The sequence below is a fragment of the Bubalus bubalis genome, chromosome 20 (genome assembly GCF_019923935.1).
Source record: "Bubalus bubalis isolate 160015118507 breed Murrah chromosome 20, NDDB_SH_1, whole genome shotgun sequence".
Lineage (NCBI taxonomy): Eukaryota > Metazoa > Chordata > Mammalia > Artiodactyla > Bovidae > Bubalus > Bubalus bubalis.
In genome coordinates this window covers 43,105,636-43,123,256 of record NC_059176.1, presented here as the reverse complement: position 1 = coordinate 43,123,256, position 17,621 = coordinate 43,105,636, and the positions used below count along the sequence as shown (strand labels likewise).

Sequence of the window (17,621 nt, the reverse complement as noted above, 5' to 3'; positions counted from 1 at the left end):
AATATTGTTTCCTTTCCTGTTACTTTCCATGTTTTCAGATGTGAAACCTGTCTTTTGACTTGGTATTTTTTGGGGGAGGAAGTAGTGTATCATTTCTCTCTCTTTTTTTAAAGAACTTCTTTCTTTGTCTTCAGGTTTGCAGAAGTTTAATTATGAAGCATCTTTGTGCTAATTTTTTTGAGTTTCTTATTTTCAGTTCTCTAACCTCTATTTGTTTCTTTAAAAAAAATTCTAGTTCTTGGTTGATGTTTCTCAGTTTTTCGTTGGTATCAAGAGAATTTGTCAATGATTTTTGAAGCGTTTTTACAATGACTGCTTTATAATCCTCATCAAGTAATTCTGACATTTGATTCATCTTGGTACTGGCATTGGTGATTGTCTTTTCTTCTTCAAATTATGTCTTTCCTGGTTCTTGATGTTAGAAATGACTTTTGATTGTATCTTGGACATTTTCATGATTATGTTGGGAGGGGGGGGTCTCTTGATCTGGTTAAATCTGCTGTTTTAGCATATAGTTCTGTACTGCTCTTGTGGGCTTTTGTAGTAATGACATTTTAGTTTTCAGAGCCCTTGCAATGTTATTCTGGTCTGCTTCATTTTTCTGGCACAGCTAGATTTCCCGTTTACTCCCTGCAGCTCTGCCTCTCTGGCCTGCCTGGTGTCACTGGTGACCATCTGCCACTGAGGGTGGGGATGTGCAGAAGCTGCTGGGCCTGGGTCTCTTTGGCCACCAGGTGCAGGGCAGGAAAATGAAACACGCAGCTGATCCTGCCCCAGTAGATAGGTCGACTCCTGCTTGTGCCCAATAATAGAGTGGGGGCTGGGTCGGCCTGGGGCTTGGCTGCTGCCACTGCTGCAGGTAGATCGGACCACCTGCCAGTGATGCCTGAGCTGTAGGACCGGGACTGGGACACCTGCCCCAGCAGGCAGGTCACACCTCCTGTCAGTTCCCTGGTTGTAGGGCAGGGGCTGGGGATTTTGCTAGGCGCTGGTATTGGTGTTTCCCATTTCCTGGTCTTTTGAAAGACCAGAGAGAGCACTGTTGTTTGTTTCCTTGTTCTTGTCTGCCTACTGGCCGTTCTGGGTTGCAGGTCTCCAGCGCTTGGTCTGGGTGTATAGATGTTGTTCAGTCACTCAGTCATGTCTGCCTCTTTGCGACCCCAGGGACTGCAGCCGGCCAGGCTCCTCTGTCCATGGGTTTCTCCAGGCAAGAATATTGGAATATTCTTCTCCACTGGGTATATAGTACTTAATGAGATGGCACAAAGAATTCATGATATTATCATTCAATAAGTTCCGGGGTCTCTTGCCAGTTATCTTCTTTTTGCTGGCATTCAGAATCTTTTTATTGTCTGTTGAATAGTTTTCAGGGCATTTAGTTGTATTTCTAAGGGAGGAGGAAAGTGAGTTGACCCCATTGTGTCTTAGAACCAGAAATCTCAGTTCTACTTTTTAAAAAAAAATTTTATTGGAGTATAGTTGCTTTACAATATTGTGTTAGTTTCCTGCTATACAGCAAAGTGAATCAGTTATGTATATACATATATTTATTCTCTTTTGGATTCCTTCCCATTTAGGTCATCACAGTGCCTTGAGTAGAGTAGCTCAGTGGTAAAGAATCTGCCTACAATACAGGAGACGAGGCAGGAGTCATGGGTTCGATCCCTGGGTTGGGAAGATCCCCTGGAGAAGGAAATGGCAACCCACTCCTGTATTCTTGCCTGGGAAATCCTATGGATAGAGGAGCCTGGTGGGCCCCAGTCCATGGGATTGCAAAGAGTTGGATATGACTGAGTGACTAACACTTTCACTTTCAACTTTTTCACTTTGACTTATTTCATTAGTGTTTTGAGGTTTGCAGCATACAAGTCCTATACATATTTTGTTGCACTTATACTTAAAGTATTTATTTTTGAGTGATTACAATGGGTACACATTTTAATTTTGGTGTCCATATGTTCATTGCTAGTAGAAAGAAATGCTATTGATTTTTGTATGTTTATTTGTATCCTGTGAAGTGCTAAACTCATTATATTTCTGGGAATTATTTTTATAGATGACTAGGGATTTTCAGCATAGACAATCGTGTTGTCTACAAATGAGGATGGTTTTTTCCTCTTTTCTGATCTTTATGTTTTATATTTCGTCTTATTGGCTAATTGCCCTCCTTTCTGAGCAATACAAAAGTCATTGAATATTTTCATTCCAAAAGCACTCTTTCCTGGCTTATATTGTTTTCAGGTGATTTGCTCTATTTTAATTTATAAAGCCACAGGCATTATTATTATTTCAAAGTCATGTTTCTGTTTAGATTTACCCAAATATTTACTCTTTCCTATTATCACCATTCTTTGTACTACAGGCTTTCAATCTGGGATCACTTTGCTTCCCCCTAAAACATTTTTTGGGGGGGTTTTCTTTAGTGAGAATACCCTGGTGGCAAATTTCCTCAGATTTTCTATATGAGAAGACCTTTACTTTACTCATTCTTTAAAGGTATTTTAGCTGGTGTACAATTTTATGTTGATGGCTATTTTCTCTTGACACAGTGAATTAATTATTTCACTGTCATTGGACATAGATAATTGCAGTTGAAATGTGAGTTTTGAGTTTTAAGTGAGTTTTAATTGTTGCTTGCTCAAAGATTGTCTTTTCTCTCCAGAGAAACCTTTAGTATATGTTGATGTTCAGTAGTTTCACTAGGAACTAAGTATGCATTTCTCTTTGTTCATCTTATTTGAGATTCATTGGGTTTCATTGATCTGTGGGTTGATATCTTTCATCAGGACTGGAAATTTCAAACATTATCACATGCAGTGTGTCTGTTCAAGTGATTTCTATTCCCTCTTTCTGGAACTTGGATTAGATGTTATGCTTTCTCACTCTGTCTTAATATTTCTTAATCTCTTTTTCATATTTTTCACCTCTTTTTGTTGCCATCTGGGTAGTATTTTTTCTGATCCATATTTCATTTCTTTGATCTTCCCATCAGTGTCATCCAACCTACTGTTTAAACGTTTTACTTATTTTTTTAATATTATTAATTTTATTTTTAACTATCTTAGTTCTTTTTCAGATCTGCTCAGAAATTTTCATAGTTTCTCTCTCCTTAAAATTTTCAGTCACTTCTTTTATTTCTTCACAATATTAAATATATTTATTTTTAATTTTGCATGATATTTCCACCATTTGAAGTCTTTGCAGGTCTGATTTTGATGTGTATTGCTACTTCTGGTTCTCTCTCATGGTGCCTTGTTCCAATGTGTGTTTTACATTAAACAAAAATTTATTTTTACTTTTTTCTCTGAAATCTCATAAGACCTGTCTCTTTTTCTGCTGGACTCTCAGTGACTTAAGTCAAAGCTGGTTCCTTTCCCCAGAGAAGATTCAAATTTGCTTCCACCAGGTGGTTGGGACACTACTAGCCTGGAACCATTTTAAACTAAATTCTCATCTAGAGGTTTTTAAAGACATCCATGTGGTATGAATTAGGGTTGCCAACTCTTGTGAGGGCCATCTGGTAATTATTATTCCCCAGCAAATCGGAAAGACTTTCCCCCCTTCCATTTAGGGCCATTTCCAGACTGACAGTTTTCATGCAGTTCCTGAGAGTGGGATGGATTTACTTCCAGTTCACATTTAAAATGAGGTTAAAATCCTTTGGGGCTCCCTATATGTAAGAGGAGAATCCTATTAAACTTCTCATCTTGAAAAGGAACTAGGACTTCCTGTCTGCTCCCAATACCCATAAAGCTATAGAAGATGCAGTTTACATTCAGTCAGTTCATAAAATGATTCAGGGCAACAGCCAGCTTCAGGGATCTGCTTACTTCTTGCAAAAGTTTTGGTGCAGCATTTATTTACTTTTTAGCCTTCTAGAATTTCTTACTCATTTGCTATTTCACTGATACTTTTACATTTCCATCCAACATTTTATTTGTTGTAAGCAGAGGGATCAAAGTAACAAATCCATCCTACTTCCAGAAACAGAAACCTCCTGTTATAACACCTTTTTATTTACCTTTATTTTTAAAAATTTTTACAATATTGTGTTTGTTTCTGCCATACAACAACATGTATCAGCCATTATTATACATATATTCCCTCCCTATTGAGCCTCCCTTCCCTTTCCCCACACCATCCTATTCCTCTAAGTCATCACAATGTGCCAGACTGGGTTCCCTGTGCTATACGGCAACATCTCACCAGCTAGCCATTTACACATGATAGTGTATATATGTTGATGCTACTTTCTCCATTCATCCCACTCTCTCCCTCCCCGACTGTTTCCACAAATCCATTCTGTACATCCATGTCTCCATTTGAAAGCAACCTAGATGTCCATTGACAGATGAATGGATAAAGAAGATGTGGTACATATATGCAATGGAATATTAGTAAGTAAGTGTTAGTCACCCAGTCATGTCTGACTCTTTGCGACCCCATGGATTGCAGCCCACCAGGCTCTTCTGTCCGTGAGATTCTCCAAGCAATCGAATATTGCTCAGCCATAAAAAAGAATGAATTTGAATCAGTTCTGGGGAGGTGGATGAACTTATAGCCTGTCATACAGAATGAAGTAAGTGCACAAATGTTCAGTTGAAATGTTCACTTGAAGGAGAAGAATAGGTATCTTATATTAACTCATATATGGAATCTAGAAAAATGGTACTGATGAACCTGCTGTAACATCTCCAATCACTTTCCCATCATGGAACATTTCCCCTCATGTTTTCTATTACAAATAATGTGGTGATAAAGATCTTTGTACACACACCTTTGTGTATTTTGCCGTATTGTTTACTATAATACATTTCTAGACTATTAAAAGGAAACAATAGAATTGAAAAATATTTGGGAGATAGATTGACACTCTTGTAACTAATTGGTTTCTCAGGGTTCTGGCTGGTCAATGAACCAGGTACTTTGCATATATTATTTCATCTTTCCAAAGATCACGTTGTGATGTAATATGATAAAAGTTCCATCAAGGGGCATTTCTATTAGACAATTAGAAATACAGACTCTGTTTTTGGAGAAAAATAGCCACTTTTTAGAAAAGTGGTATTCCCTGGAGTTGTTTTTAGATTTAGGGTTGCTCTCCCAAAATTAGTAAGAACAATATTTTTTTAACCACACAATATAATTTGATGATGTGTTTGGAAAAACAAACATGTAAGAATAGTTGAGAAGAAGAGTAATGAAGGTATGGTCTTAGCAGGATGACTTTGTAGACTTAGACTGACATATATACACTACTGGGTATAAAATAGATAACTAAGTACATCATGAGAAACGCTGGGCTGGAAGACGCACAAACTGGAATCAAGATTGCCGGGAGAAATATCAATCACCTAAGATATGCAGATGACACCACCCTTATGGCAGAAAGTGAAGAGGAACTAAAAAGCCTCTTGATGTGAGTGAAAGAGGAGAGTGAAAAAGTTGGCTTAAAGCTCAACTTTCAGAAAACGAAGATCATGGCCTCTGGTCCCATCACTTCATGGGAAATAGATGGGGAAACAGTGGAAACAGTGTCAGACTTTATTTGGGGGGGCTCCAAAATCACTGCAGATGGTGATTGCAGCCATGAAATTAAAAGACGCTTACTTCTTGGAAGAAAAGTTATGACCAACCTAGATAGCATATAGAAAAGCAGAGACATTACATTGCCAACAAAGGTCTGTCTAGTCAAGGCTATGGTTTTTCCAGTAGTCATGTATGGATGTGAGAGTTGGACTGTGAAGAAAGCTGAGCGTTGAAGAATTGATGCTTTTGAACTGTGGTGTTGGAGAAGACTCTTGAGAGTCCCTTGGACTGCGAGGAGATCCAGCCAGTCCATTCTAAAGGAGATCAGCCCTGGGTGTTCTTTGGAAGGAATGATGCTAAAGCTGAAACTCCAGTACTTTGGCCACCTCATGCGATGAGTTGACTCATTGGAAAAGACTCTGATGCTGGGAGGGACTGGGGGCAGGAGGAGAAGGGGACGACAGAGGATGAGATGGCTGGATGGCATCACCGACTCAATGGACATGAGTTTGAGTGAACTCTGGGAGATGGTGATGGACAGGGAGGCCTGGCGTGCTGCAATTCATGGGGTCTCAAAGAGTCGGACATGACTGAGTGACTGAACTGAACTGAACTGAATGAGAACATACTGCATAGCATGTATGCAATGCCCTGTGGTGCCATAGAGGAGATATATGTATATGTATGGCTGATTGTCTTTACTGTACAGCAGAAATTAACACAACAATATTGTAAATCAACAATATTCCAATTGAAAAAAAAAAAAGTAGACAACCATCTCAATGCCTCTCTACATTTAAGCCTTCCTTGACTCTTATTGGGAAAGAAAGCCCATTATTGTCTCAGGGGCAGCTATTTTGCATGGAAACATCACTACAAAGATAGTGACATCTATATTGATTCTTGAAGAATGAAGAATAGTCAAGATGGGTAACAGCATAAATAGGACAGGACACATGAGGGTCCACTGATAGGAAGTATAACTGGGTGCAATGGAGGCTTGAGTCAGCTTGGATAGCATTAGAGAAGGAAGAACCGACAATGATATGCCAAGGAGTTTGAATTTGATCTTGAATCATTATAGGTTTAATCAGGAAGTTGCATGAGTACCATCTGCATTTTTGTAAAATCATGTCAGCTGAGTACAGAAGAATCAAAGTGCAGACTGGGGACAGGGAACTTGTGAATCAATGAATGAATAGGTGAATATTCCATTTTAAATGGTTTTGGTAAGATATAATTCACACACTATATGTTTCACTTACTTAAAGTATACTATTAAGTGGTTTTTGCTTCCCAGGTAGTCCAGTGGGAAAGAATCTGCCTGCCAATGCAGGAGACAGAGGAGACTCAAGTTAGATCCCTGGGGTGGGAAGAGCCCCTGGAGAAGGAAATGGCAACCCACTTCAGTATTCTTGCATGGGATATCCCACAGACAGAAAAGCCTGATGGGTTACAGTCTGGGGTCACAAAGAGTCAGACAGGACTGAGCACACACATGGTGGGGGCGTCAAGTGGGTTTTAGTGTATTTTCAGAGTGGTGTAACCTTCACCCTATCTGATTTTATTATTTATCAGACTGTGTCTGGTCTTAGTTGCAGCACTAAGGGATCTTTGTTGCAGCACCAGGGCTCTTCACTGCATCATGTGGAATCTTTGGTTAAAGCAAAAGGACTCTAGTTGTGGTGTGTGGGCTTAGTTGCTCTGCAGTGTGTGGGATCTTAGTTCCCTGATCAGGGATTGAGCCATGTCCCTTGCATTGCAAGGCAGATTCTTAACCACTGGACTACCAGTGAGGTCCCACCACTATTTGATTTTAGAATGTTTTCATCACCCCTAAAATCACCTAATACCCATTAGCAGTCATTCCTCATTCCCACCTCCCCACCACACTGCTGATCCATCCATAACCCTCTGCTAATCTATTTTCTGCCTTAGATTTGCCTATTTTGGACATTTACTATACATGGAATCATATAATATGTGGTCTTTTGTCACTGACTTTTTGCACTTAATGTTTTCAGGAATCTATGCTTGCAGAATATATTAGTACGCCATTCCTTTTTATTGCCAAGTAAATATTCCATTGTATAGATATACCACATTTTATCCACCTTTTCATTTGCTTATGAGCGCTTGGGTTTTTTCTACTTTGAGGCTATAATGTATGATGCTACTTTAAACATTTGTGCACAAGTTTTTGTACCGATGTGTATTTTCCTTTCTCTTGAGTATATACCTAAGATTGGAATTGCTGTATCACCTGATAGCTCTATACTTAACTTTTTGAAGGACTGCCAAGCTGTTTCTGAAGCATCTGCATCATTTTACATTTCTACCAGCAATGTATGAGGGTTCTAATTTTTCTAAATCCTTCATATATTAGTGGATGTCAAGCAAGTGTGATGGTAGCCATCCTAGTTAGTGTGAAATGGTATTTCATTGTGGTTTTGATTTGCATTTCCTTGATGGCTAATGATGTTCACTATGTTTTCATGTGTCTCTTGACGTCTTGTATATCTTCTTTGAGAAGATACAAAATCAGATTCTTTGTCCATTTAAAAATTGGATTATCTGTCTTTCCATAATGGAATTGTAAAACTCTTTATATATTCTTGATGCAAGTCTCTTATCATATATATGAATTGTAAAATATTCTTCAATTGTAAAGTGTCCTTCAATTCTTCAACTGTAAAATTTTCTTCAATTCCGTGGGTTGTCTTTTCACTTTCTGGATGGTATCTGTTAAAGCACAAAGGTTTTTTAATTTCAAATAAGTCCATTTATCTATATTTTCTTTTGTCACGTGTGCTTTTGATATCATATCTACCAAGTCTTTCTCTAGCCCAAGATTCTAGAAAAATAGTCTCATGAATATTTACTCCTATATTTTTTTCTAAGAGTTTTATAGTTGTAGCTCTTACTTGTAGGTCTGTGATTTATTTTGAGTTAATTGTTGTATATGGTGTGAGGAAGGGGTTCAACTTCAATCATTTACATGTGGCTATCCATCTGTACCAGGCCATGTGTTAAAAATATTCATAAGAATACTTTTCCTAGACCTCATAGGCCATTATAATAGTCTAATCTAAAAGAAATACTATGAACTAGAACATAAGCAGCAAGAATGGGGAAATTTGAGAAGGTAGAATTATAAGGACTTGGTGGCTGTGGTCATGGAGGGACCACAGGAGAAGGAGGACTTTTGGAGACTCCTTGGTTTCTGGTTTCCACCCTTCCTCTCCATATCAGGATGCATGTGGCCTCAGCATCCCACATGACGACGTGACCACCCCAGAACCAATCTGCTGGGGACAGTTATTTATCTTTATGGCTTAAAGTTCAAGTCTACTGCTGGGTGATCAACCCAACCACAGGAGACAAGCCTTGACCAGGAGGGCAGTGAATTCTATTTTGTGGCTCCTTTAGACTAGAACAGCTATAGCATCTCAGTTCAAAAAGAAAATGGGAAGGCTTGTATTTAAGGGGAGTACAGTCACCAAACTCCAGAAGCATCAAGCTGTGTCAGCAATGTTGGGGGTCTGTATGCAAAATGAACCCTTCTTAGAGAGTAATAGAGCCTTCTAACTTTTGGGGAGGAGTTTAGATTCCAGAATAATGTTGCTTGTAGTACAAAATGCTGCAGAATTCTGCATCTTCATTCTAGGTTTATTCCTTGGCTACATGTGGATCATGGTTTTTTGTTTTTTTTCCCCCCATTTCTTGAGGTTGGCTGTTCAGTCCTTACAAGTTACATTACTGGTTCTTACTTGAGGAGAGCTCCCTGGTCAGTCTACCCTGTTTCCTACTCAGGCACCAAGGGGACAGATACCTCTAGAGACTGCCACCCAGGTAATGATGGGGCACGCCACCCATAGAACTGTGGCTCTGGGTCGCAGCCTCTGATGAGAACAAGGAGCAATGTGTCTGGAAATGACTTTGCCAGCCTACGACCTCAGTGACAAACCCTCGGCCTCAAGAGCAGTCCCACCTTGGAAGCAAGAACAGAAGAGTTCTGTACTGTGGGCTGACGGGGGAGCTGTACTATGCAAGCATTCACAGGGGCTCCTACAGAGATTCCTTTGATGAGACACTACTCCACCCAGGACATCCTTGCTGGAGACTAGCCAGGCTTCCCCCAAGAACCAAGGGAAGATTTTCTCCTCGTGAGTGACCTTCTGCCATGTGATCACTTCAGAGAGGACAATGGCCATTTGACTCTTTAAACATAATCATCCATTACATTAAAAAATTATAGAGCTGAAAGTGATTATAGAAGCTGTTAAGTTCACCCCTTCGGCCTACAAAAGAGGACACTGAGACCAAACAATTAACTGACCAGCCCAGGGTCATAAGAGGCTTAATGCTGCTCATCTCATGACCCTTTTTTTCTGCTCTAGGCCCACTGTGCTTTTCTGGTGGGGGAAACATTATGCCCAGGGTTTTATGAATTAAAAAGAGTGAATATATACCTTGAGATGATCCCAGAGTCTGGATGAGCACTGGTTCCTTGTCAATGTCCGGGAAATAGAAAGTCCATAGAACTTGTGCCCTCCTGCATGCGTGCTAAGTCACTTTAGTCATGTCCAGCTCTATGCAACTCCATGGACTGTAGCCTGCCAGGCTCCTCTGTCCATGGGATTCTCCAGGCAAGAATACTGGAGTGGGCTATCATGCTTCCCTTCCCATTGAACTTGTGCACTGCCTCTATTTTGGAGCTTTTAGGGGCCATATAGATGTTTTGTTTGTTAAGATTCAGCACTGAATATTCATTGAAAGGACTGATACTGAAGTTGAAGCTCCAATACTCTGGCCACCTGATGCAGAGTTGGCTCATTGGAAAAGACCCTGATGCTGGAAAAGATTGAAGGCAGAAGGAGAAGAGGGTGGCAGAGGATGAGATGGTTGGATTGCATCACTGACTCAATGGACATGAACTGGAACAAACTCCAGGAGATAGTGAAGGACAGGGAAGCCTGGTGTGCTGCAGTACATGGAATCGTAGAGTTGGACACAACCTTAGAGACTGAACAGCAAGACAAGATTTTTTAATGTGGACCATTGTTTTAAATTTTACTTGTATTGGTTTTGTATAATTGAATTACAGTGTTGTGTTAATTATTGCTGTTCAGCAAAATGACTCAATTATATAGATAGATAATTAGATAGATACACATTCTTTTTCATAATCTTTTCCATTAAAGTTTATCACAGGATATTGAATATAGTGCCCTGTGCTATATAGTAGGATCTTTTTGTCTGTCCATCCTATATATACTAGTTTGCATCTGCTAATCTCAAACTCCCAACCCAACCCTCCCCTGTGCCCCATCCCCTTGGCAACCACCAGTCTATTCTTTATGTCCCTGATTCTGTTTCTGTTTCATAGTTGGGTTCATTTGTGTCACATTTTAGAAGTTTGGTGTGGACCATTTTTACAGTGTTCATTAAATTTGTTACCACATTGTTTGTGTTTTACTTTTTTGTTTTTTGGCCATGAGGCACGTGGGATCTGAGCTCCCCCACCAGGGATCAAACCCGCATCCCCTGCGTTGGAAGGTGAAGTCTTAACCACTGGACCACCAGGGAAGTCCCACTATGTAGCTTCTTATATACACGTCTGATAGAAAATTGCTATGTGGATCTCATCTTCTGTTTACGGTAGTACATTTCCATTCTTCCCCGTAGCAGTCATCCAGAGAGCAGATTCATAGCAGATGGTGTCAAAGTGAAGCACCTCAGTCTTCATGACTGTCCAAGAGCTTGACAGCAGCCTGGTTGGAGGCAACTTATCAAAGCCTCTGGGTGTTCAGATGATGGCTTCGTGGCAGAGGCCGCATGTCTCATGTCTGAGACAGCTTTGGCCACAGGCCATGGAGTTGTGAATGAGAAGGACCGGCCCAGAAAGCCTTGGCCCACAGAAGAGGCTCCACAGCTGGTCTGTGCACAGTGAGACTACTGCTCCTGAAGCCAGGACAGTTGATCTAACTGGCTCTATTTCTTTAAAGGTCCAAAGTCTTGTAAGATTCCGTCTTCTGGTTGGGCTGCCCCAGTGGCACTAGTGGTAAAGAACCTGCCAGACAAGGCAGGAGACGCAAGAAACATGGGTTCATTCCCTGGGTCAGGAAGATTCCCTGATGGAGGGCATGGCAACCCACTCCAGTATTTTGCCTGGAGAATCCCACGGACAAAGGAGCCTGGTGGGTTACAGTCCATGGGGTTGCAGAGAGTTGGACACAATTGAAGAAACTTAGCACACACTTCTGGATGTGACGTTGGCCATTTGCAGGTAATGTGGACCAAAAAAAAAAAAAATGCTGCATTTCTATGATTTTTCTGCTATCAATTGGCTTTTTATGTCAAGTAGTTTCTAAATCATGTTTTGAACACCAGGCTTTATCAAGAGGATTAAAATAAAGAAATTTAACAAGAAAATATACTTTTTGGAAAACTTATTTATTTATTTGGCTGCACCGGGTCTTAGTTGCCACATGCTGGATGTTTAGTTGTGGCATGAGAACTCTTAGTTGAGGCATGTGGGATCTATTTCCCTGACCAGGGATTGAACCCAGGACCCCTGCACTGGAAGTGCAGAGACTACCATCTGAGCCACTGAGGAAGACCAATAATCTCTTTAAATATATATAAGCCCCCTCTCATATAATCTCTCTCCTTTAGCATATTTCCTGGGCTATCTTTGTTAGAGAAGATAATTTTGTTCAAGTTAATATAGTGCCATCTACTGCTGGAAAAAGGAAAATGAATGTCTAGGAAGATGAGTTCTCTGGTTTTGGACATTGATGTGTACAAGTAAAAAGGAATTGATATGTGGAATTTCTTGCAGGATCCTCTTGTGTCAGAATTAGATACAGTTTTAATAAGAAAAAAAGGTTGTGAGTAGACTTCTGGCTCCAGATGGTTATATGGTTACTGAGTACACTTTATTAACTCTCCCACCTCTTAGAAACTTCTATCAAAAAAAAAAAAAAAAGTACCAATAGGGAGAAATGCATGTCAGAGCAGGAAGCCATGGAAAGGGGCCAACCATATTCTGGAAGCCATGAGGACTTTCTGCAGGACATAGTGCAGGTGAGATTGGATTGAGGGAAGGGCTCATTAACCTGCCGTTGACCACAGAGGAAGGACAGGCCTGGGGAATGAGTGTGACAGAGGCCAACTGAACTGCCTTCTCCAGTGCCTGGGGCTGGAGGGGAAGACAGGTTACATGGGACATAGGGAGAAGCAGCAGTAGGTCCTCCTTCCTCTCTGGGAAGTGCATCAGGTGCTGAAAGCCGGCAGGCATTTGGCACATGAAATGAATCAGCACTGCCAACGAGATAGATCTGTCAGAAAAGGGTGGCAGATACCCTTAGTAAACCTGTACGCTAGAACATTAAATCCCAGGTAGCATTTGAGCCAACTGGAGTTTCTAGATAGACTAACCAATATTCCCAAATCCTATACTCAGCAAATCACTCAAGTGTGATGACCACAGAAAGACATTCTCAGACATGCAAATATTCAGAGAGCTTTCCATCTGCACAGTTTTTCAGAGAACATACACACACTCTCTGTCTTTCTCTCCTAAGGGTTATGGTCGTGACTAATAAAGCCAACATAACTCAAGAACTAAGTCACAATCATTGTGGCTAATAAAGTTATGCAATAGGAAAACAATATAAAAATAGTTCTGGGAAGAGAAGTAAAATAATTAATACCATTATGCTCATCATCAACCTCTAGTCTTCTGTTCCCCATCCTCTGTTTCTAAAATACCAGGGTGAGGAGATGGGAGTGAGTGAAAGTTGTTTCAAGTTCTCATCTTATCTGAGAAAGGGTCATTCATTTTCTCTTTTCTCACTGGCCTGATAGACAGACAAGTTCAAGTGTGTGGTTTAGTAAGTACTGCTTCTAGATTCAGTACAGAGTTTCCGAATTATTAGTATAAAAAAGAAGCAGGTAAAATTTGATCAATATGGCAAAGTAGAAAAACAATAACAGAATAATAACCAAATTTAACTTAAGAATATTGATTTTTTCAAGTCCTAAATGAAATCTTCACAGGCAGAAATCAGCAGTATAAGAAAAATGTGATACACTCGAGAATGCAAGGAGGTTCAATATCGAGAAATCTCTTTATATAACATTCATTTAGTGACTGTTTCTAAGTGCCTATGATGAGCCAGAACAATAGAACTTACTTGGTTATCTCCCCTAAATCATACCTCCCGGCCTCTCATTCGTGTCGCTCTTTAGTTCTTTTCTTCACAGCACGTGTTATTCTGTTATTATCTTTCAACTTTTTGTTTGTTTGCTGTTGTTCTTCCATCACTAAAATGCCTTTTCTCCAAAATCAGTGTCCTCCTTTGTCTTGTTCACAGCTATATTCCTATTGCCTAACAGATAACCTGACATGTAATAGCTGACATAACCATTCAACACTTAATTATTTATTTCTGGCTGTGTCTAGTCTTAGTTTCAGCTTGGAAGATCTTTCATTGAGGCACACAGACGTCTCCCTAGGTGTGATGCCTGACTCCAGAGTCCCCGGACTCAGAAGTTGCAGCACATGGGCTTAGTTGCCTTGCAGCATGTGGGATCTTAGTTCCCCATCTAGGGATCAAACCTGTGTACCCTGAATTGAAAGGTAGATTCTTAACCACTGGACCACCAGGGAAGTCTCTGTCATTCAACATTTATTGCATTAGTTCAAAATTTATGCAATTTCTATTCATTATTATAATTTTTATTCTTCATAATATAAAAATATACTCATTTCATATTCTTTATTAAATGAATTATATATCTATGAGTTAGTAGATGACAAAATGAATTACTATATCAATGAGTTAATGCTACTGCTGCTGCTGCTAAGTCGCATCAGTCATGTCCGACTCCGTGCGACCCCATAGACAGCAGCCCACAAAGCTCCCCTGTCCCTGGGATTCTCCTGGCAAGAACACTGGAGTGGGTTGCCATTTCCTTCTCCAATGCATGAAAGTGAAAAGTGAAAGTGAAGTCGCTCAGTCGTGTCTGACTCTTAGCGACCCCATGGACTGCAGCCTTCCAGGCTCCTCCGTCCATGGGATTTTCCAGGCAAGAGCACTGGAGTGGGGTGCCATTGCCTTCTCCAATGAGTTAATGGATGGTAGTAATTCTAAATTCCTGCCTTCATAGAGCCTGTAATATACAGGAAGAAACAGACCATCTGACAAGTATTTCCATGGTCAGTGTTGAGATCTCATTTTTTTTTTTCTATTCTAATTTCTGAATAAAAAATGGAAATTGTTTTGCAGGAAACTTCTACAACTTCCTCTCGAGAAAAGTCCGGAAAACTGGACCCACAAAGTAATAACTTCCTGTTTCCCAAAGCCTGTCATCAAAGAACACGCAGCAACTCAACCAGTAAGTGTCACTGAACCATCCTCAGGAGCAGGGCTTAGATTGTGGTGAATGCAGTAAGTCTCCTACATATTAACCTTTAAGTTGTGAACTTCCAAAGATGCAAATGTGTATTCTCAAGTCCAATCCTGGAAGTTAGTTCACGTGTCTGGCATATATTGTCATGTGCATCCTCTACAAATGGTTGTGCTTGTGTGTCCTTTAGTGTATAGGACTAAATAGAGGACAGTAGTATCTTTATTTCAAGCCCAGGATGTCTGGAAGCAAGTGTAAAAGCAGTGGCGATGTAGCTGGCCTACTGTACTTTTCAAGGCACTGCACTATAAGATTTAAAGTGTTTTCTTTATTTTGGGTGTTTGTTTTTTATGTACCTATTATTTGTGTGAAAAGTGTTATAAACCTATACAGTACATTACTATTAATATATAGCCAATTGTGTTAGTTGGGTACCTAGGCCAACTTTGTTGGACTTATGAATGCACTCTCAGAACAGAACTCATTTGTATGTAGTCAACTTGCTGCATTGGGAATGTCAGTGATGTGGGAGATTTGGGGGAGGGTGGATCTCTGTTTGTCCAGCCAGACTGCTCCAAAATGGTGTCCGCAGCTTCTCTGGAGCATCCTTCATTGCATGTGCATGCTCTGGCCAGCTGGAGCACCTCTGCTCTTGTCCATAGAGCTCTCTGTGGGTTGGTCACTCCTGTTCTAGGTGGATCTCAAGTGCCAAGTTGGGAAGAGCTGACACTGAGGATAGAAGACAAGGACTTTACTCTTGCTCTGTCATCTGACAGGCTCCTTGGTCTTAGAAAGTCCGTGGTCTCTCCCAGAGTTTTTGTCACCTCACCTGTTGCAGGATGGGAGTTGGGACTGAAAGATGTCATGATTCTTGGTTGTTGCAAATAGGATAACACTAATTCAAAAGTCAGAAAAATGTGAAGAATGCAGAAAAACATGAAGACGTTAAAAGCATGCCAGATCTGAATATTAGAGACCATCTGCATCTCCTACTTGGAAGGCAGATTCTTTACCACTGAGCCACCAGTGGTAAAGCTTCCAGCTTCCAGCTTATGCCAACTCCGGAGTATCTCACTGGGCTTTGTTGTTTTCTTAAGCCCCGTCTACTGTTTGTAAATGGCCCCTTCATTCAATTTCTCAAAGTCCTAGCTCAATGTGCTTTTTGCTTCTGTCAAACCCTCACTGGTCCATGTGTCTATAAACTCAGTGGAAAGAATACTTTTCTGCACAGGTGCAATTCAACACCCCTTCATTATTTACTTCTCTTCTTCGGAGTGCTCCTGTTCTTCTATTCAGATGATCTTCATTTTGTCAGTTATTTCTAAAAAGAGTCTTGGTTAAATTAATATTTGGCTGCCGTATTTGCTGAACATAGTTTTTTCAGTTTATTCTTTCTCTTTTAATTTTTTAACATGAAGATGTTCTCATCTGATCTAATCAAATCCATCAAATTTTTCCTGTCTAATCCTAAAAGTTTCTTCTACATGTAGAGAGCTATTACTTCTCATGTACACTTATTTAATTATTACACTATGACACCTTTAAATTGCCTCCAATTTATCAAGATTTACAAGGTAATTATAGATATATGCTTGCACATGTTTCTTGGATCATATTTGATTACAGATTTATGAGAGAACCACAGAAGTTATATAATATGAAGATTATTTTGTGTAGAACCATATTGATTAAATTATTTCTACCTAGTATTTTATTCTAGTTTTTAAATTATTTGCCTTCCCCATAAATTTACTCTCTTTGTAGTTTATTTTTGATGTTTGATATGAAACAAAAATCTAGATAGATTTTTTTTTCCTAAGTGCCTGATTCCAGCATCAGTCATTGGTAGTTTTTGCCCATCCTTTTATTTCATTCTTTTTGCTTACTTTGTTTATCTCTTGCAAATGATATGCACTTAGATCTTGAAAGTAAATGTGGCAGTCTTTCTAAGAGAGAAGCTTAAGCCATTGACTTTAGTATTATAATTAATATTTGCTTTTATTCATATTCTTTTTAGGGCTTCCCAGGTGGTGCTAGTGGTAAAGAAACTGCCTGCCAATGCAAGAGACATAAGAGTTCAGTCCCTGGGTTGGGAAGATCCTCTGGAGGAGAGCAGGACAACTCGCTCCAGTGTTCTTGCCCGGGAAATCCCATGGACAGAGGAGCCTGGCAGGCTATGGTCCATGGGGTTTCACAGAGTCTTTCTATTTTTATGGTCACTTTTTATTTGTTTTCTGTGTTTAGTTTTTGCAGTGATTTGGCAGGTTTATTTAGTTTTTTATCACCACTTCTTCATTGATTAAGTTTAATCAATTAGGTTTAATCAATTATTAATAATAATACTTGAGACTGTATTTTTCCAAATTGTCAGCCTTATGGGAGATGGGGTTATTTGTCTCTAGACCCATTCCCATTTATTTCCCCATTTCATAATACCATGTAAACTTAAATAAAAACTCATGTTATTATTGTTGTTCAGTCATTCAGTTATGTCTGACTCTTTGCAACTCCCTGGACTGCAGCGCACCAGGCTTCCCTGTCCTTCACTATCTCCTGGAGTTTGCTCAAACTTTTGTCCATTGAGTCAGTAATGCCATCCAACAATTTCATCCTCTGTCATCCTCTTCTCCTCCTGCCTTCAATCTTTCCCAGCATCAGGGTCTTTTCCAATGAGT

General features: G+C 39.9%; 1 protein-coding gene across 6 annotated transcripts in view; it reads left to right on the top strand.

Annotated features, from left to right (window-relative positions):
* Positions 1-17,621, top strand: part of IL16 (interleukin 16) — a 123,392-nt gene that overhangs the window by 52,754 nt on the left and 53,017 nt on the right. For all 6 annotated transcript variants that reach the window (XM_044933383.2, XM_025271289.3, XM_025271286.3 and 3 more), the window contains one exon: positions 14,826-14,934. In XM_044933383.2, the coding sequence (XP_044789318.2) occupies positions 14,826-14,934 (109 nt within the window). The remainder of the gene's footprint in view (positions 1-14,825; positions 14,935-17,621) is intronic.